The 22,273-nt window shown below is 38.6% G+C and overlaps 1 protein-coding gene and 1 long non-coding RNA gene across 8 annotated transcripts in view; one reads left to right on the forward strand and one right to left on the reverse strand.

Annotated features, from left to right (window-relative positions):
- TPM4 (tropomyosin 4) overlaps positions 1 to 16,699 on the reverse strand; it is a 33,010-nt gene extending 16,311 nt beyond the window's left edge. For both annotated transcript variants that reach the window (XM_005279053.5, XM_005279052.4), the window contains exons 1-3: positions 16,565 to 16,699; positions 6,417 to 6,542; positions 1,435 to 1,568 (exon numbers count right to left, since the gene is read on the reverse strand). In XM_005279053.5, the coding sequence (XP_005279110.1) occupies positions 1,435 to 1,568; positions 6,417 to 6,542; positions 16,565 to 16,678 (374 nt within the window). In that variant the 5' untranslated portion in view covers positions 16,679 to 16,699. The remainder of the gene's footprint in view (positions 1 to 1,434; positions 1,569 to 6,416; positions 6,543 to 16,564) is intronic.
- LOC101933624 (uncharacterized) overlaps positions 1 to 21,773 on the forward strand; it is a 38,967-nt gene extending 17,194 nt beyond the window's left edge. The window contains exons 4-6 of one of the 6 annotated variants that reach the window (XR_010594863.1): positions 5,078 to 17,985; positions 19,639 to 19,737; positions 20,065 to 21,773. This is a non-coding gene — a long non-coding RNA (uncharacterized LOC101933624). Of the gene's footprint in view, positions 1 to 2,736; positions 19,738 to 20,064 lie in introns of all 6 variants that reach the window. The other 5 variants (XR_010594864.1, XR_010594861.1, XR_010594860.1 and 2 more) reach the window with 5 other exon arrangements.
- Positions 21,774 to 22,273: the final 500 nt, after the last annotated feature.

Here is a 22,273-nt window from a genome sequence, read left to right on the forward strand (position 1 = left end):
GTTGCTCAATAATAAGACTGTAAGTACATGGAATCATTATTGATCAATGGAAGAGGTGAGACTAGAATGTGTGGTCTCTTGGCTCCCTGTCCAATGCCCTTCTCCTTAGATCAACAAGTATTTTAAGGTGGGAAAGCAGAGCTCCAAACAGGAGCCGGCTCAAATGCTGTGCATATTGTATGCATGTGATACAGAAAGTTCATCAAGGTCTGGGAGCCTGTGCAGCTGGAATGTTCAGAAAATTAAGAGCAAGCATATAACAAGTTATACTGTCTATGTGCAAATTATGTTTTTTCTGTATTTGTAACTACCAAATTTCAATATATTTCATGGAGACGACAAAACACCTCTCCAATCTCAGGACTACTCTGCTGCCAACTTTAAAGTTTTTACTTTAGAGAGACATAAGTGTTTAAAACCATCAGAAATGTTATTAATATGATTAGTTCTCACTCTTGGAAACACTTGAGTCATTTTTGCTCAGACTTTCAATCTGCGGCAAGGACCAACCTGGAAGCGTTCAGTCCAAATCCTAAGCAATTGTCCAAGTTATAGGCAATTGAAAACAAAGTTCTAATAGAAAGATTTATGCAATTTAGACATTGAATAAGTATATATTATAGGTGGAGCAGTAACAAGCAGTATTAAAACGGCTAAGGGCTCAGTTCAACTCCCACTGAAGTCAGTCATTGACTTCAATGGAAGTTGAATCCAGCTATAAAATAAATTGAGAGGCAAAGTTAAATAGTGTTTGGGGCTAACAATTGAGAATTCTTCTATTTTAATTATCTGACTGTATGATCTGAGTGTTGAAAGCTGCATCAGATGTCTTTGCAGTCTTAGCTTGAGATTTCCATGAGGATTAGTGATGTGTTCAATGGTATGTATTCTCCTGAATTGCACTCAGCAACCTTAGTTGTAACTTCATGCAGTTTTATGTTTAATTTTTATTATAGTATCATAAGAGTGTGCATAGTGCTCAAGAGGTAAATAAAGATAACAGTTTTTCCCAGTGGAGATAACAGGCTTTGTTAAAGCAAAATGGGACACAAATTACAATAGATCATGGTGGGAAAGAAATAGGTTAGACAGCTGGAGAGGAACAGGACAAGGGAGAATATAGCCCTTGGGAAGTTTAGCTTCCCCAAAAGGGCAGCTGGGATGTATATGATATACTGAAAGTTTTTTGTCATTTTTTGGATGGAACGGGAAATGTCTAGACAATGGGAACAGCTTATTAACCAGAGCAGTAACACTTTTATGATTGTGGCCCTTTATTTCTCACAATACTAAAAGTAGCATCTGAAAGAGTGAGTGGGAAACGGAACTTAAGTGCACCAAGTCTTTAAAACCTTCAAAGACTGTTAAAGTAGCCTACTACTGGGATCTTCCGATGTAAGTCACTTCTCTGCATCGTTCATTTTGGATGCCTACCTCTCACTTTCATCTGCTGCCTTCTCTGCCTCCTCCAGTTTCTGCAGGGCTGTCGCCAGACGTTCTTGGGCACGATCCAGCTCCTCTTCCACCAGCTGGATACGCCGATTCAAAGCTGCCACTTCACCTTCTGCCTATGCAAAACAATCAAACAGCACTGGTTAAATAAAACCCAACTAGCTAGACACCAATAATTCAAAAATGATCACCTCTAATTACTTCATTTTCACTATTTATATGCATGGAACTCTAGGAAGAGATGCTTTCTAGTTTTTTAGCTATATAACTTTAGGAATTTAAAAATATAGAATGTTTTTATTAAAAATACACCCACACTTTCTCTTCCTCATCACACAGAATTAACCATTAAAAATCTGTTTAACAAGAAAAACATTTTCAGCTAATTGTACTGTGGAGACGGGAGGTTCTACATGTAGAAATCTGGTTGGAACATTTTTCTTCTAACTCCCAAATGGCTCAGTCCAGAAATTCCACATTTGGCTTATAGTTTTGGTCTTGTCAAACATCCTAACCCTAGCTTTGGATGGCTTACTAATGGAATTTAATTAAAGCAACTTCTGTGTACAGTAGGGGCTCCACTGTCTATAAATCTCACATAGTTTATAAATGGGGATTGGCCAGGGGATGGTCTGGGAGCCACCAGGGGAAAGTTACTCATCTGCTTGCATGTGGCACAGCAAGAAACTTTCAAAAAATAATTCCACTTTGTTTTATACCACTTCTATATAGCCGTCTGAGACTGGGCAGAGAGGGGGGGAAATAGGAGATAGGGAGACAATCTGGGGCCCATGGTGGAAACTGGGGGGGCTGGTCTGATGAACTCTTCTTGTTGTTAGGACTCCTGTCATTTATACAATTCTTGATTAATATTTTTTTTAAATATGGAATTCCCATTACAGTGAAAAAATGTAGTAGGCATCTTGCAGTACTGAGTTATATTAATATCTAAGATAACCCAATCCTGCAAGAATGTTCAAAGGGACAGATCACTAATTCTGAGCCGTCACATCTCCCAGATGCCTCTTGTGACTTGCCAGAATCTTTCAGAAGGATTCTCTAATGGCATAAAGTTTCACTGGTGAAATTCAAGGCAGATTAATGTGGTTTAGCTTTGATTACATTGGGATGTGGAAAGTCAAATTTACAGTTTTTGGCCATTGAATCCAAAACTGACATTCTGAAATTCCACTTTGTCTATGAAGAACAGTGCAAATGTATTTTTTTAAATGTGAAACAGTTTGAATTACTGCTCTTTAATCCATCCTCTGTTTTTGTTTTCAGCATAAAGGTTTGGTGAAAAATACTGGACAATATAATGGTCTTGGGAGAAAAAGTTAACACAAAGTTTTGCTATAAAATGAGACAATAAAATTTTTACCATAATCTAAAAGTGTTTTATCAAAAAGCACATACACTTCCTGCTATATGGATAGGTTTTTCTAAATCACTTAACTTCTTTAATAATCTGGAAGGAAAATACTATATTAATTAAATATGTATATGTCTTGTTGGTCTAGGACAGTAGTCCCCAAACTTTACCTTGCATCCCCCTTTACCCTGTCTGTGCCCCTCCATGGGCTGGGAGTGACGCCATGGCTCTGGGAGGGGAGGGGGACACGGACGGGGTAAGGTGACCAAGGCTGGGGCTGGCAGCCAGGGACCTGGGGGCGGCGCTGGCAGCTAGGGCCAGGAGCGGAGCTGGGTGGCGCTTCCTCCCCACCCCCCCTATGGTCTAGAAGGTATATCAATATTGCCATCAGAGAGAAGCAGTTCTAGGATTTAAATCTCCAACTTCTTAGGATGTCAACTTGTCCCATACTGGAGACCTCTCATTAATGTAGAGTGGTTTCAGAGAAAGATAAATTAAATATTAGAGGGTTGAGTGTTTAGTACCTAAAATCTCTCCTCACGCCAAATATGGATAGCTTGGGCCCAACAATAATTAAGGGAATCTGAAGGTGAAAACAGGAAACAAGGGAGGGTTTACCTAGCAGACATGGTTTGAAAGTGAGCAATAAAATATCAGGAAATACTTCCTAACAATTAGATCTGTTTAAAGACTGTTGAATAGTCTGAGAAGTAGTTAAAGCCCCATCACTGGAATAACTCACAACTAGACTAAACAAGGTAGTGAAGAAATGTTGTAGGCAGCAATCTCGCAATGCATACATCAAGACAAGCTGATCAAATTAATCCCTTCTATATATACTGAGTAAAAGGAACCATATTATATTAAAACACAGACTATTTGGAAAAAAACAAATAACTATTGGCTGGTGGATTTTTGTATGACAGGTGCTAGAGTGCCTCCTATTTTCCTAGTGCAGTTTGGTTATTCGATTTTTCTAATCACAAGTCAGTCAACATTTCATTAGTTCTCTTCTTAAGTACTATTTATTGAATGTGCAGATTGCATACAAAAACTACTGATATCTTAGAAAAGACATCTATAGCAATCCAACACTGGTAACCTCCTTCACCAGATGCTTTCATTTTAAAATGCAGTGTTAATGAAACAGGATTCCAACCTGTAACAAGCATCTCCCAAAGATAGGGTTGCCAACTGTCTAATTACACAAACCCAAACACCTTTGCCCCATCCCCTGCTCCAAGGCCTCACTCTTTCCCCAAGGCTTTCCCCCTTTCACTCCATCCCCCCCTCCCTCCGTCGCTTGCTGTCCCCCACCCTCACTCACTCTCACCAGGCTGGGGCAGGGGATTGGGGTACAGGCTCTGGGGCTGAAGGTTGGGGCTGGGGCCAAAGGTTTGGAGTGTGGGAGAGGGCTCTGGGCTGAGCCTGGGGCAGAGAGTTGGAGTGCAGGAGGGGGTGTGGGGTGCAAGCTGTGGAAGAGAGTTTGGGTGCTGGAGGGGGCTCAGGGCTGGGGCAGGGGATTTGGGTGTGGGAGGAGATGAGGGGTGCGGGCTCTGGGAGGGAGTTTGGGTGCAGGGGGTTGGGGTGGGGTGTGAGTGTGAGGTGCAGGCTCCGGCCAGGAGGTGCTTACCTGCCTTAACCCCACTGTGCCGCCAGACTTTTAGCACCTAAAATCTCCCAGTTTGGCTTCAGTAGCCTCTGTGAGATAGAGCCCGATTCCAGGAGACTCCCGGCAAAATTGGGAGAGTTGGCAACCATACCTGAAAACGGATATGTGGCTACTTGAAAGTTGGAGACCGTTTGACCCAACCTTTCTTCAGTTAAAGCCTGCCACAATCTACAGTGAAAGTAATTCACTGGATCCATGTGGTAAAAGACCAGGAAGATCCCGGGAAGGCTAATCACATACACGTGTGAAACCAGCAGTCTCAATCGGGAGCGCATGGGGAGCATTCTTTACATGCTCTGAGGCTTACAATAGTGGATAGGGTGACAAACATCCCACTATTAGGGGCTTTGTCTTATTTTTCACACTTGCTGTCTGGTCACCCTAATAGCAGAGGGTTGCTCTATTAAAGTCAGCAAGAGTTAAGTTATTTTTCCAGCATGTTCAGTTTTTTTCAACCTATGTTAAAGTAACATGTAGTTTAAGAGAAGGGGGAAATTGCTTAGAGCTCTCCTTTGAGAGAGATTTTATTAAACTGCACATTCAGATTCTGCTTGTAACTTTAGCTTTCTACTTCCAAAAAGCTACTTAAAGGCAGCAAGTTATCCATCTGGAATAAATGACAAAGGAAAGTGAACGGAAGGACTTCATCAGTCTCTGCATGAAGAAAAAGAAAGTCTGTCCCATGCTCTCCAGGACGGCACATGGTGGTGGTGAGGCTGGAAGGGAAGAGTCTGGCCTGAATGGAGCTATTGGAGGAAGAACAGTTTCAGCAGCAAGGCAGTGCTGTGCCCCAGCAGCAGAGGGATAGCTCAGGAGTGGAAAGGGCTATAAGTCAGACCATTTCTCCAGGGCTGCTTCAGGCACTCAGTAAATGATTCAGGTTCATCTGTAGGTATCAGTAAAGCACTTTAGTCAGGCTGAGGACCCAGGGAAGGTTTGTGTGGGAGTGCAATTACAGGAATTGGCTGCATGTATCCTCAGAGTTTCTGTGTAAGAATTCAAAGTAAAGATCACCAGATCATCTAGTTTGATCTCCTACACACCAAAGGCCACTGAACCCCACCCAATCACCCCTGTATTGAGCACAGTAACTTGGATTAAACTCTCCTGGCCTGCCTATTCTCAGCCTGTGGCACACAATGGTTTAGTCTCCCCCTGGAAATAGGCTGTCCAAGAGAGAAGTCTCTCATGTAATTGTGGGTTTGTGCATCATGTTTGGGTTGTACAATATCTGGATGGTAAGATAAGCAAACTGCTACTGTAGACGGGAATGTAAATTTAACTGATAATGTGCTTGATTCTTAGTGATTGTGTCAGTGGAATTTGCACCTGCCCAGCATTAACTCAGAGGGCCAGATCCTCATCTATGGCTGAGGAAAACCGGAGTGCAAAGTGTCTTTAAGCCACCAGTTCTAGGGCCTTTCTGTGTCAGGCCAATCCTCTGCACAAGTTACAGCAGCTGTCAGGCTGTTCTTACTTGTATCAACTGCCAACAGTCCCAAGGGGCCACTATGTCAGTTGGGGATTACTAGGGTACTTGGAAGCCCCCCACCATGTTCCTTCTGCCAGTAACAGGGAGGGGTAACTGTACAGGAAATGGCTCTAAAATATCTGATGGTCCTACACAGGGGAGCATCTCCTGGGAATAAGTAAGTTGGTTTTAGGATACTCTTGTGCTGGTGGATCAGCAGGAAGCTTCCTAATGCAGCAACAGATGTAATCCTAGATAACCAATATCATTTTTTTGTGGGGGTGGGGAGTTATGTACCTCAACCATGACATAATTGTCTCTGCCTTTTTCCTTTGGGCAAACTACTGCAATAAATTAACACTAAATCAAATATACAACCAATATCCTGTGTGTTGTAAAATATACCATTTCTAGTTAGTTACACATCTGCATTCTGTGCAGGTACATACATCTGTTGCCTTCTTATCAGTCTGTTCCAGTTTTTCCTGAGCATCTTTGAGAGCTTCTGAGTATTTATCCAGTTCATCTTCAGTTCCTTTTAACTTCTTCTGCAGTGCCACCAGCTCATCCTCTACCTTTTGAGAAAGAAAAATAAGTTGTGAACATTCTGACACATTGGTTCCTCTGCTTATAGATAAGGATAGCCAAAAACTTCTTCCTACTGTTCGTTTTAAATTATGTTAAGATGTTTTTAAAGTGATGTCATGGAGAGATATCTAACTGTGGATTTTTCAAAGTCACTCTGTAACTTCAGTTGTTTAGATGCCAAGTAGCCTACACAGTTTTACACTATGCTAATAAACCTAACATAGCAGCTGAGCAAGCTGTTTGGCATTCACATAATGAACATAAGAATCGCCCTACTGGGTCAAACCAAAGGTCCATCTAGCCCAGTATCCTGTCTTCCGACAGTGGCCAGTGCCAGGTGCCCCAGAGGGAATGAACAGAACAGGTAATCATCAAGTGATCCATCCCTGTTGCTTATTCCCAGCTTCTGTCAAACAGAGGCTAGGAAAACCATTCCTGCCCATCCTGGCTAATAGCCATTGATGGACCTATCCTCCATGAATTTATCTAGTTCCTTTTTGAACCCTGTTATGGTCTTGCCTTCACAACATCCTCTGGCAAGGAGTTCCACAGGTTGCCTGTGTGTTGTGTGAAGAAACACTTTCTTTTATTTGTTTTAAACCTGCTGCCTATTCTGAAACCATGCTATATCCATGTTTCTAAACTGATTTAGCAAACCTCACCTATGAGGAAAATTTTTTAAAATATGCATTTTTAGTCTTGAGAAAAGACTGAGTGGGGACCTGATAACAGTCTTCAAATATGTTAAGGGCTGTTATAAAGAGGGTGGTAATCTGCTGTTCTCTATGTCCACTAAAAGTGTCACAAGAAGTAATGGGCTTAATCTGCAGGAAGGGAGATTTATGTTCGATATTAGGAAAAACTTTAACTATAAGCATAGTTAAGCTCTGGAATAGGCTTTCAAGGAAGGTTGTGGAATCCTTGTCATTAGAGGCTTTTAAGAAAAGGTAGACAAACACCTGTCAGGGATGGTCTAGGTATACTTGGTCCTGCTTCAGCATAGAGGGCTGAACTACATGACTTCTTGAGGTCCTTGCCAGTGCTACATTTCTATGATTCTATAACTCAGCTGTTGTAAGTAGGCATAACTCCACTTACTTCAATTTAGCTATGACAACGTACACAAGTTGAGAATCTGACCCCATACATCCATGGATAGAGTAACCGTCTATGTTGCCCTGGTCTGAAATAAAAAATTACGCTAGCACAGTGTGCTCCTTCTCAGGGAAGGCAGGGACAAGCTTGTCCCCATCACTGGCATTCTACCTACAGTACTGTCATTGAATCCTGATAATAAAGAAAATGTCATGTATATAGGAAAAATGCATTATACCCAGTATCCCTGAGTTCAGGGAGACTCTTAATGAAACATACATTTGAAACATTATGAAAAATAAATTCTGTGTATGTCTTTTACTGTGTTGCCCTTTGTTTATAGGCTATAGCCCACTTGGTCCATATGTAAATACAACACTGGATCTATTGTCTCCTTAACATATGCATGAGGATAGAGAATGAATCACAGAAGTACAGGTATTAAGTAGACTAGAGTTTAGAGTCCATATCTTCCTTAGCAAGCACTGCTACGCTTCACTTGGTAAATTGAGGCATTGCTTGAAATATGTTGAATATGATCACGGCAAATGTGTTATCTGAAATACAGAGGTACCATCCACTCACTGAGATAGTTATTTTGTTAGATTTGATGGTCATAACATTATTTCCCTAAAGATTCAGAGCTTTAAACCATATATGGTTCTCCAATGGAAGGAGGGACATATGGGTCATCCAAGGTATGTTCCATTTTATCTCATTATCACTCGACCATACCATATAAACCCATACTGTATTCTAAAAAGTTGCTATTTATATCCTGCTGGGAGACTGCCAGATGACAAATTGCTCCCTGGAGAATTTCTATTATCATGAGACTTCTTGCTGATAACATAACTGGTGTGCCTGCAGACTGTCTGATCTGTCATTGAACTCGTAATACCACCTTTGTTCTGTTCTATCCTGGGAATAGTTAATTCATTGGGGAGAATGATGGTTTAACTCATCCCTTGAATAAGTTCAGTCTATTAAAACAGTTAATTTAAATCACCTTTATCTGTATGTTAATTTTTAGTGCAGTCCTTTTACTTTGTTAATTGTACCCTGGAGGATATCTTTATGATTTTGATTAGCATGTTGTGTATGTACATTGTTATACATTTCTGTACTTGTGCTCAAAGTAGCCTGATGCTGTGGAAAAAAGGGCTAATGTAATACTAGGCTATATTAATGGGAATATTGAGAAGGAGTAAGGTAATATTACTTCTGTATATGGCATTGGTCTGACTACAACTGGAATACTGTCTCCACACTTTTTAAACAGAAAATGAACCTTACAATGAGAGACTAAGGGCTGTCTTTGCTAGCATTTTTTACCTTTTTTATTGCCAATTGACGCATCATAGTTAATGCCTTTATAAAGACTAGTCTGGACAGTTCACAGATGTTTGTGGTTTATACCAGGGGTCGGCAACCTTTCAGAAGTGGTCTGCCGAGTCTTCATTTATTCACTCTAATTTAAGGTTTTGCGTGCCAGTAATACATTTGAACGTTTTTAGAAGGTCTCTTTCTATAAATCTGTAATATATAACTAAACTATTGTTGTATGTAAAGTAAATAAGATTTTTTAAATGTTTAAGAAGCTTCATTTAAAATTAAAGTAAAATGCAGAGCCCTCCGGACCGGTGGCCAGGACCTGGGCAGTGTGAGTGCCACTGAAAATCAGCTCGGGTGCCGTCTTTGGCACATGTGCCACAGGTTGCCTACCCCTGGTTTATACTAAGTTGATCCCTAAAGAAGTGCAAGATATTTAGTTTATCAAAGAAAAGGTTAACCAATGATTTAATCATGGTCTGTAAGTACCTAGGTAGGGAGGAGATATTTGCTACTAGAGGGCTCTTTAATATAGCAGAAAAAAGTATAGCAAGATCCAGTGGCTGTAAGTTGAAGTCAGCAAAATTCAAGCTAGAAATGAGATACAGATTTTTAGCAGTTAAAGTAATTAACCGTTGAAACAGATGAGGGGTGTGGTGAACTCTCCATCACAGGTAATCTTTAAGTCAAAACTGGATACTTTTTAAAATGATACACTAGTTGACTTCAATTTATTGGGTTAGATGCAGGATGACAGCATGAAATACTATAGTCTGAGTCTTTTATGAGGTCAGACTAGGTGATCATAATACTCCCTTAGTGCCCTTATACTCTATGTTTATAATCTAAATGCCCTTGGAAAATATTAAAAACTACAATTTTAAAAATTCCAAATCCAACAATTTGACCTAAGACCCTAATAAAAGTGACAAAGCAAAGCAAATAAAAATTCCTTCCATGAACACCATAGTTACCACCCCTCTAAGTCATTGAATTTCTCTGATCCTCAGTCCCCCATACATTGAAGACAACTTAACTAGGCACTCAGATACTATAGTGATTGGGGGGCATGTAAGTATCCCCAAAAATCATAACCAAAAGTTTAATACTATGTATAAAGTAGGGTGGTCAAGCAAATAAAAAATTAATCGCGATTAATCGCACGATGAAACATATTAATCACGATTAATTGCGCTGTTAATAATACTATTTATATAAATATTTGTGGATCTTTTCCACATTTTCAAATATATTGATTTCAGTTACAACACAGAATACAAAGTGAACAATGCTCACTTTATATTTATTTTTATTATAAATATTTGCGCTGTAAAAATAAAAAAAATAGTATTTTTCAATTCACTTAATACAAGTACTGTAGTGCAATCTCTTTATCATGAAAGTTGAACTTACAAATGTAAAATTATGTACAAAAATAACTGCATTCAAAAATAAAACAATGTAAAACTTTAGAGCCTACAAGTCCACTCAGTCCTATTTCTTGTTCAGCCAATCAAGTTTGTTTCATTTGGAGGAGATAATGCTGCCCACTTCTTGTGTACAATGTCACCTAAAAGTGAGAACAGGTGTTCTCATGGCACTGTTGTAGCTGGCATTGCAAGATATTTACGTGCCAGATGTGCTAAAAATTCATATGTCTGTTCAACCACCATTCCAGAGGACATGCGTCTATGCTGATGATGGGTTCTGCTCGGTAACAATCCAAAGCAGTGCAGACCAACGAATATTCATTTTCATCATCTGAGTCAGATGCCACCAGCAAAGATTGATTTTCTTTTTTGGTGGTTCAGGTTCTGTAGTTTCCGCATCGGAGTGTTGCTCTTTTAAGACTTCTGAAAGCATGTTCCACACCGCATCCTGATCAGAGTTTGGAAGCCACTTCAGATTCTTAAATCTTGGGTCGAGTACTGTAGCTATCTTTACAAATCTCACATTGGTACCTTCTTTGTGTTTTGTCAAATCTGCAGTGAAAGCGTTCTTAAAACGAACAACATGCTGGGTCATCATCCGAGACTGCTATAACATGAAATATATGGCAGAATGCGGGTAAAACACAGAGCAGGAGACATACAAATCTCCCCCAAGGAGTTCAGTCACAAATTTAATGAACACATTATTTTTGTAACGAGCATCATCAGCATGGAAGCATGTCCTCTGGTGGCCGAAGCATGAAGGGGCATACGAATGTTTAGCAGATCTGGCATGTAAATACCTTGCAATGCCAACTGCAAAATTGCCATGTGAACTTCTGTTCTCATTTTCAGGTGACGTAAATAAGAAGCAGGCAGCATTATCTCCTGTAAATGTAAACAAACTTGTTTATCTTAGCGATTGGCTGAACAAGAAGGAGGACTAAGTGGATTTGTAGGTTCTAAAGTTTTACACTGTTTTGTTTTTGAGTGCAAAAAAAAATCTACATTTGTAAGTTGCGCTTTTGTGATAAAGAGATTGCACTATGGTACTTGTATGAGGTGAATTGAAAAATACTATTTATTTTGTTTATTATTTTACAGTGCAGATATTTGTAATAAAAATAATATAAACTGAATACTGTACACTTTGTATTCTGTACTGTAATTGAAATCAATATATTTGAAAATGTAGAAAAACATCCAAAAAAATTTAATAAATTTCAATTGGTATTCTATTATTTAACAGTGCAATTAAAACTGCAATTGATCATGATTAATTTTTTTAATTATGATTAATTTTTTTGAGTTAAATGCGTGAGTTAACTGCGATTAATCAACAGCCCTAGTATAAAGATTTTTTTCCTTTGGGGGTTTCTTCCCATTCAGCTGTTTGTTTCCTCCCCTTCAGATCTCCTATGCACAAAGGCCCATAATATGGTATCTTTTTTCTAGCAGAGGGGGACACTGGATAGTGTTCCATCAGAAGTTTGTCATTATTATTCCTTGAGTACACTAGATAAGTCACTTTAGAGTGGCACAATGGTAATTTCATCTTTGTGCTGTGCATGCTGGGAATACATTTTGCTCTCTTAGACTAGGCCAGTGTAATTCAAGAGTAACTACAGAAGTAGAGGTAGTTATTCTGGATTAATACTGGTGTAATTGAGAAGAGAATTTTTGCTATCTCAAGCCATGCTCTCAGACTCTGCTGACATCAGAGTGGGGGCTTAGATCTGAGTCCTGTTCTCAGATTTTCCACATTGTGCCACTATTGGGCAGGCTTTTTCTTTTATATTTTTTAGCTTCTTTTTCAGTTACAGCTACAAACAACTTTCCATTATAAAACTGGTTTTGTTGCTTATCACTTTGCCAAATTTTAACTGTTTGGGATGAAATTTTGCGTGCCATGTGTCTCCTGCAGGTTGAATTTTTTGGGAACATTTCAGCCAAAACAGTTCAGCTGCTTCAGAGAATGAGAATATGGAAAAATACATCATTTTGCCCCTGTTAAAAATGCTGATAAACCTTTTATTTGAGCAGCTCTAGTGCCCCATGCTTTGGAACAAGAACTTGAAATTTGGGAGGGTAAGTGGCCTTTATGTCAGGGATGTACCTTTTGCAGTCACATTGAAAATCTAGCCAAATTTGACGACGTTATAAGTCTTTGAAAAAAATCACAGTACGCACATGCTCAGAGTCTGATTTTAGCAGCTTAAAAAGCTCCAAAGCATCATCACTGAGCATGCTCAAGCCTCTCACAGCTCCTACTGCTAATCAGACTGCATGTGCATCATCCCCACAGAGAAACTGAGGGTGTTTCATCCCCTCAGCATTCTTATGTGTGACCAGACCTGTGCATTGTGTTGGGATGGAGCATGCGTAGTCTGGCTACTATAAGGAGAGCACCATAGAAAAGCTCGTGAGGATGTTAATAATTTTGTATTCACTGCAGGAATTGGGTACACTTAATAATGAAGATAACAAAGAAAATAGTGAATAACTACCCATTCACTAAGCACCATACATCTTGTGCACTGAATGAAGTAGGGTTGTGTGGAAAAAAATAGTACATGATACAGTCTAATTACTTGATCATAATGTGCATGCATAAGGGTTGCTATACAGTGTTTAGAACGTTTTGAGTACTCCTGTTATATCACTAATTCTATAAATAAGGAATAATTGGAATTTTTTTCACCTCTTTAAAAGCAGAGATCATAGTGGATTCTTTATATTTTTAAATTCTGTTCCCACCGGGTCTCTACATACACTATTGGTTTTAGGTTGATGGGACATGGACTGAGATGGTAAAAATTATTTTTAAAGCAAATAATGTAAACTTAAATATAACTTCAATTAAAATTAAATAAATTTTTTCCACTTGGATGCAGCTTTTTCCTTTTCAAATCAATCCTTTTACTTTTTCATTTAGCTCTGCTATTTTGTAAACTATTGAGCCAAGAAAATCTTCGGAAATGTGAAAGCTTCAGTATCCACTATATCTGTTTTTTTACCAAATCCCTACTTTAAGCAACCTTGTATAGACAACTGGGATTGCGCAGCCTCCCTTGTCTTTTTCAGATAAAGGGTGCCTTCCCTCTCCTCCATCAAAACTTGAGCAAAAACACTGACTTTGTGAAGCATTTCAGCTACAATTATTGTTCAACATTCTGTGTTTATTCAGAATTGCATTCTTTTATGCCTGGTCTTCGGGGTGAAACTGATGAGCCTTAAGTAGTACTGACCCTCTGACCTTGTCTCATGTGGAACTTATAGTCTGGAATATAAAAAGGAATAACATAAAAAAGCATCTTTTAAAAAGTGGAAGTCAAATCCTAGTGAGGTAAATAGAAAGGAGCATAAACACTGCCAAATTAAGTGTAAAAATATAATAAGAAAATCCAAAAAGGAGTTTGAAGAACAGCTAGCCAAAAACTCAAAAGGTAATAACAAAATGTTTTTTAAGTACATCAGAAGCAGGAAGCCTGCTAAACAACCAGTGGGGCCCCTGGATGGTCAAGATACAAAAGGAGCACTTAAAAGACGATAAAGTCATTATGGAGAAACTAAATGAATTCTTTGCTTCAGTCTTCACGGCTGAGGATGTTAGGGAGATTCCCAAACCTGAACCGTCCTTTGTAGGTGACAAATCTGAGGAATTGTCACAGATTGAAGTGTCACTAGAGGAGGTTTTGGAATTAATTAACTTAACAGTAGCAAGTCACCGGGACCAGATAGCATTCACCCAAGAGTTCTGAAAGAACTCAAATGTGAAATTGCGGAACTATTAACTATGCTTTGTAACCTGTCCTTTAAATCAGCTTCTGTACCCAATGACTGGAAGATAGCTAATGTAACGCCAATATTTAAAAAGGGCTCTAAAGGTGATCCCGGCAATTACAGACCCGGTAAGTCTAATGTCAGTACCGGGCAAATTAGTTGAAACAATAGTAAAGAATAAAATTGTCGGACACATAGAAGAATATAAATTGTTGGGTAAAAGTCAACATGGTTTCTGTAAAGGGAAATCATGTCTTACTAATCTATTAGAGTTCTTTGAAGGGGTCAAAAGTGAGGTGGCAAAGTTTGCAGACGATACTAAACTACTCAAGATAGTTAAGACCAAAGCAGACTGTGAAGAACTTCAAAAAGATATCACAAAACTAAGTGATTGGGCAACAAAATGGCAAATGAAATTTAATGTGGATAAATATAAAGTAATGCACATTGGAAAAAATAACCCCAACTATACATACAATATGATGGGGGCTAATTTAGTTACAACTAATCAGGAAAGATCTTGGAGTCATCGTGGATAGTTCTCTGAAGACGTCCATGCAGTGTGCAGCGGCAGTCAAAAGCAAACAGGATGTTAGGAATCATTAAAAAAGATTAAATAAGACGGAGACTATCTTATTGCCCTTATATAAATCCATGGTACGCCCACATCTTGAATACTGCATACAGATGTGTTCTCCTCATCTCAAAAAAGATATACTGGCATTAGAAAAAGTTCAGAGAAGGGCAACTAAAATGATTAGGGGTTTGGAACGGGTCCCATATGAGGAGAGATTAAAGAGGCTAGGACTTTTCAGCTTGGAAAAGAGGAGACTAAGGGGGGACATGATAGAGGTATATAAAATCATGAGTGGTGTGGAGAAAGTGAATATGGAAAAGTTATTTACATGTTCCCATAATATAAGAACTAGGGGCCACCAAATGAAATGAATGGGCAGCAGGTTTAAAACAAATAAAAGGAAGTTCTTCACACAGCACACAGTCAACCTCTGGAACTCCTTACCTGAGGAGGTTGTGAAGGCTAGGACTATAACAGGGTTTAAAAGAGAAGTAGATAAATTCATGGAGGTTAAGTCCATTAATGGCTATTAGCCAGGATGGGTAAGGAATGGTGTCTCTAGCCTCTGTTTGTCAGAGGGTGGAGATGGGTGGCAGGAGAGAGATCACTTGATCTTTACCTGTTAGGTTCACTCCCTCTGGGGCACCTGGCATTGGCCACTGTCGGTAGACAGGATACTGGGCTGGATGGACCCTTTGGTCTGACCCAATATGGCCATTCTTATGTTCAGAAGCGCTGCAGGAAGTGCTGTATTTGACCTGAATCTGAAGGTCAATATAAAATCCCTGTTAGTATTGGTATGGTGCCTGCACTCCAACACTAGTCATTGGTGCATTGGGATACAAATAAACATATTGTAATCCTCTTCCAATCTCATTTAGCAATGACTGCATGTTTGTGGAAAATATTTTAATGTGTCTAAACCTCTTAGTCTTTACTATAAAACACATTTTACTTAGAACACTTTTGTGCTATGATGATCTCTTTTTGTTTTGCGATATTTAATCACTAGAGAGGAGTGATTTGTAACAAAGGACACCCAAGTGACTCAAAATGTTTGAGTTAGATCTAAATCCTACTGCATTAGACAGTTGTGGTTTGATCTGTGTACTCTGCCAATGTAAAAATCCCAAATACAGCATTAGCAATGCATTCCTAGAGTTCTCCATAAGATTAGTTCACACAAATAACTTACCTCAATTTCAGGATTCAATATTTCTGATTATTCCCAATAACAGAAATCCTACCATACTATCTGGAGTAGGTGGTCTTGGTCAGTTGGTACTCAAATGAGGGACATTTCTCACACTGAGGAATAGTTAGGTGATCTGCATTAATTTTGCCTCAAGCTTAGGTTTAATTCATGATCAGGCATTGCCTAGGAAAAATCTAACAGCTCTACCACTGTGTATCATCCTTGTTTAAGATATAAAGCTCTGGTCTCTTCAAGGAAGGTGCAAGCTCAAGGAAATTAAACTAGGAATCTTGTAGGATTCAAAAAAGGAACTCTCTGAAGTACACTGAATAGTCTAGAAATGCTGCTGACCTCACTGAGTCCCAAATCAAAATGGATGAGCAAATAGGAAAAGTTAACAGATTGTCCCATCTGCATGCATGAAATATATTACCAAAATGCAAAATACTTCAAAGGAGGGTATGCAGAAAAATAGAGGAGACCTAACAATATTATTCTGTTTCCTCACCATCACAAAGATATGCTACTTACATTTTTAATATGTTATTACAATTTTCTCCATAATGTAGATATACAACTGTTTTTATTCCTACTCACCTGTTTGCACTTGTCCTCAGCTGCTTTCTTGTCTGCTTCAGCCTGTTCAGCTCTGTCAATTGCATTCTCCTTATCTAGCTTCAGCATCTGCATCTTTTTCTTGATGGCTTCCATTTTTGCTGGAGGATGGGGTTGTGTCTCTCTCACACAAGAGAAGAAAAGCTTTGCAAGAACAAACTTGTAGTAAACAGTCTTAAAAATAGGTTGTGAAAGTAGTAGAGCACTGCTCTAGGCATGCAGCACAGTGAACCCTTGAATGATTGTAGTTAGCTTTAAAGTCTCAAAGACCCTTACTCAATATTTTGGATGCAGCCCAAATCCCTGGTCCCCCCCAGCCCCAGACCTTTCATGTGCAGCCTTTCTAAGGAACAAGCTGGAAGCGATTCACTAGGGGACTCTTAAGCACTCAGTCATCTCCTTATTTGGGTGTCTGTTTTCTTAAAGGAAAAAAATGTTTCCATTTTTAACCTTCTGACATAAGCAAAAGTGTTGACATATGAACACATATGCTTGAAACAAAGCTCATTAACAGCTCTGGTTTGTAGAGCAGTTAAACAGTACACAGGGCTATGGGAAATAGTCTGGCTTCCCATACATAGCAAGCAAGCAGAATAACATCTGGAGGAAGTGGAAGGATCCTTATGGATTTAGAAACTGAAAAATGTTCATGCGCAGAAAATTTGAGACAATGACTAAACATGCAAGAGAAATTAGTAAAAACATGTATCTTGTGGGAAACAGATATCCTATGTTTGATATGTTGTGAAATGCATAACAAAATTATAGGTATAAAAATCATAAACCCTTGGAGTCCCAAATTTTGCTTTCAGTTAGCCTGGTACAATTCCTATAAATAATCTTGCAATAGATGTTTCATATATGTAACAGAAGGCAGATTGGTACCCAAGATGGGGATGTTCATAGGCTTTCATTTTGCACCTACCTGCCATTTCGGTCTTTGAAAATTCTCCCCCTAAATGTTTGGGGGAATAATATCTATTTTCTAATTCATTTGGGAGATGATGCTATAAAGTTGAAATGTCACAAGTATTTTGTCAATTAATTTGATTCCATTCATAAACTATTATCTTGTAATATGATTGAGGGAAAGTTTGTTTTAGTTTTTACATTTTATGTATATTAATAAAGTGTGTTTTCCAGAGATGCTTTTTGCCCAATGGTAACATCTAATGTTCAGGAGACAAAAGCATATTTGGGTCCATTTTTGTCATACAGGAGGGGTTCTCAAACTCTCCCACAGGCAGGGACTACGTCTAAATAAATTATCTCATGCTCTTTGTTTTCATGACCATCTGGACTATCACAGAAATGAAAGGCTGGAAGGGACGTTGAGAGACCATCAAGTCGAACCCCCTGCCTGCACTGAGATTGGCCCAAGTAAACCAGAACATCCCTGGCAGGTGTTTGTCCAACCTGTTCATAAAAACCTCCAGTGAAGGGGATTCCACAACCTCCCTTGGAAGCTTGTTCCAGAGCTTAATTACCCTCATAGTTAGAAAGTTTTCCCTAATATCTAACCTAAATCTCTCTTCCTTCCTGCAGATTAAGCCTATTACTACTTGTCCCACTTTTAGTGGACATGGAGAACAGCAGATCACCATCCACTTGATAACACTTCAGATATGTTAAGGGCTGTTATCAGTTCCCACCTCAGTCGTCTCTTCTCAAAACTAAAAATACCCAGTTTTTTAACCTTTTATCATTTTTGATGCTCTCCTCTCGACTCTTTCCAATTTGTACACATCTTTCTTAGAGTGCAGTACCTAGAATTGGAAACAGTGCTCCAGCTGAGGCCTCCCAGGCCGAGTAGATCGGGACACTTACCTCCCATGCCTTACATACAACATTCCTCAAAAAGAACAGGAGTACTTGTGGCACCTTAGAGACTAACAAATTAATTAGAGCATAAGCTTTCGTGGACTACAGCCCACTTCTCTAATAAATTTGTTACTCTTTAAGGTGCCACAAGTACTCCTATTCTTTTTGCGGATACAGACTAACACGGCTGCTACTCTGAAACAATACAACATTCCTGTTAATATACCCCGGAATATTAGCCTTTTTACCCACTTCATCACATTGATTCATGTTTAATTTGAGATCCATTATGACCCCCAGAGCTTTTTCAGAGGTACTGCTGTCTAACCAGTTATTCCTCATTTTGTAGCTGTACATTTGATTTTTCCTAAGTGAAGTATTTTGCACTTGTTTTTATTACATTTCATCTTGTTGAATTCAGCACTCTCCACTTCATTATCCAAGTCATTGATGAAAATATTGAATATGGCCCCTGTTATTCAAGAAAAAATATTATTAAAGTATTTAATGGGTCTTTAATGTTACGTGGCAGCCAGAAACAAGGAGCCAGTATTATGTGACCAGCCAACACGCTGCAGATCACAAGTAAACCCTTTGTGAACCAGTTTGGGAATCCTTGTTAAACCATTTGAGTCACACAAGTTTGTCCCCACTACAGGGAGCTAAAAAAAAAAAAGATTTTATTTTCTGTTAATTTAGACGTTTCACTAAAGGAATTCTCCTTTTGTTAAACAGAATTAAATTGTAATTTGGTAGAGAAATAATTCTCACTGAATAGACACTTCAATGCTCTGGAGAAAAATTTATTCTAATTTGACTGAGTCATGAGCTTAGAAAATCACATACTGTATATACATAACATTTTAAAATAATAGTAATATGTTAAACGGTGCTCCACCAGTGCTCCAGGGTATGGCAAGCTGTGGGTAAGGACTGTGTGACAGATTTACCTGAGTAAAGCACATAGTGGATGTATGCCGTGAGTGAGACATGTTGTAATAACTGGGTCTATACATTTATCTAAATTGCAAGCTTAACTGCTGAAAAGTGGATAAAGGTTCACAAATTGTTACAATGATCTGTTATATAAAACTGTTTAAGAAAAGATGTGGATCAAAGGAGACAAAGACTGAATTAATATAAATAAAAATAGAGTGACCAAATTTCCTGTTTTGGGGGACTTTTTCTTATATAGGTGCCTATTACCCCTCATGCCCTGTCCCATTTTTTCACAGTTGCTGTCTGGTCACCCTAAATAAAAAGGGTTTACTGATATCAGTCAAAGACTATGTATTATGAATGGTGAACAAGATGAGCAGAAAGTCAGAAATCAGGTAACCAAAAATTGATGTGTTGGGAATTAGGCCTAATTGGCGGACAAAATAATGGGAGGATGGGCTATTTAGCTTATTGGTCCCTTTTGCGGTCCTTAAAAAGAGACTTGGTGAAAACACAGTGCAGTGCTTTTTACCATCACTGCAGCTGTGGTGGAAGGATTGTTATCATGATACCAGACCATGGTACTACAGTGAGGATCTTGATCATTATTGCTGCACAAAGGAAGACCCCAGCCTGATACATCTGAGGTCCTCCTTTGTCTTCCCTTCCCTTGTGCATTCCTTTCTGCCTCCTCCATCTTCCTCCTGTCCTCTCTCTCTCAGCTTTTCACTGGATTCTGAAATCAGCTGTATTGCATAGCACCAGTACAATGAGATGAGATGGCCCATCCAGCTCTGCTCACCCTGAGAAGGATGACTGAAGGAGAGGGACCTGACCAGACCAACTAGATAATGTCCCTGTCTGGGGAGAAGAGCCAGTGTCCAGAACAATAGCTTTCATGGCTGACCTGCAAGACCAAAGCATCTGTCCCATGACTGACCAGCCACCCTGTATCCTAAGCTGTATTTTCCCCATCTTTATTATCCTAGTTTTTCTCTCTCTCCTGTGTCTATTTTGTCTAATGCAGGAAAGTGACTATTATTCTAAATTCAAAATTGAATAATAGAACACCAAGGGCTATTTGACTAAATAAGAGATGTTAACTAATTATTCATGTCTCTAGAAAAGACTTTGATAGGTTTTTATTATTTGTTCTTTATCTTATTTTGCTTCTTTCCTTTTGTGTGTTTCAAGTAATACATTTCTAAGTTTTGGTCTGAGTTTTATAGTATATTTGCCATGGTATTAAGGAGTCTGAGGTCTTTATATATCAAACCCTGGAGCTTTTAAACATTGTTTAATGTTGCACAGTAACTGGGTTTTATTAAAACCTTTAGCCCATATATTACAACTAAATTAATAAGATCTACCTCATTCACTACACAGTAACTAAGGTACAGTAAGGGGTAACACAAAGTAAGCAGTATGTCCTAGTGAGGTGTAAATATATTCATTGGGGAGCATTTAGATAAATCTGATAGAAAAATGAACTGATATTACTATAAAATAAGCTCCAAAATAGTTCTTGAAGAGTTCCTCAGACCTTTTACTTCTTGTTATCATTAAATGTAGAACTGGTTGCATAACTTATTGCAAATAATGATTGTTGTACATTTTTGACATCTCTGCAGTGACTAAATTATAATTTTTTATTATAATTAAAAGAAATTTCTCCGTTCTGTGCACATTTGATTACATTCTGTCCCCTGTACCAGATGCTGTCCTACTGTTATACAGTTCTAATAATTGCAAGAGATAGTGACTAATTGGATGACGTGAAACAGACATAGAGAAGCAGCATGGGAAGCAGAGTCAGCACTTCTCTCAGATTGGAAATTGGATCTATCCCACAGGAAAAGGCAATATCCTGATCCAAAGCCTTGTACAGTAAAAACTGCCCCGATGCAGTACTAACATCAAGGGAATTATGTCAGATAAAACTGGATCCCAAAGCAGAGAGCCTAAAATATAACCATAGGAGCTGGAAGCTACCACATGAAAACTCTTATTAACTACACTTACATTGAATTGGAGAGTACGACAAGAACAATATGGATTGCAGAAGTGTGTTTTTTGCTCTGTAGAATCTCTCAATGTTTAAATTATTTTTGATATTTTCATCTCTTAATGCTTTGGACAAGATAGACATGAAAAATATATATGAGCAAAGTTATGATAATCTTCAATTATGCAAAATTGTTTTGAGTCTGAAGTATTTTTGAAGCTAGGGAAATACTCAGACCCAGTCTGAAATTGTTCACAGATTATATATTTCTTAGGGCAGTCGATTAATCGCAGTTAACTCACGTGGTTAACTCAAAAAAATTAATCATGATTAAAAACATTAATTGCAATTAATCGCAGTTTTAATTGCACTGTTAAACGAGACTACCAACCAATATTTATTAAATATTTTGGATGTTTTTCTACATTTTCATATATATCTTGTATTCTGTGTTGTAAATGTGTTCTGTATAAAAATGATAGAAGAAATAGTATTTTTCAATTCACCTCTTACAAGTACTGTAGTGCAATCTTTGTCCTGAAAGTGCAACTTATAAATGTAGATTTTTTTTTGTTACATAACTACACTCAAAAACAAAACAATGTAAAACTTCAGAGGCTACAAGTCCACTCAACCTACTTCTTGTTCAGCCAATCACTCAGACAAACAAGTTTGTTTACATTTACGGAAGATAATGCTGCCCTCTTCTTCTTTACAGTGTTACCAGAAAGTGAGAGCAGGCATTTGTATGGCACTTTTGTAGCCAGCATTGCAAGGTATTTACGTGCCAGATATGCTAAACATTCATATGCCCCTTCATGCTTCGGCCACCATTCCAGAGGACATGCTTTCATGCTGATGACACTCGTTAAAAAAATAATGCATTAATTAAATTTGTGACTGAACTCCTTGGGGGAAAATTGTAC

This window comes from Chrysemys picta, chromosome 25, assembly GCF_011386835.1.
Source record: "Chrysemys picta bellii isolate R12L10 chromosome 25, ASM1138683v2, whole genome shotgun sequence".
Taxonomy (NCBI): domain Eukaryota; kingdom Metazoa; phylum Chordata; order Testudines; family Emydidae; genus Chrysemys; species Chrysemys picta.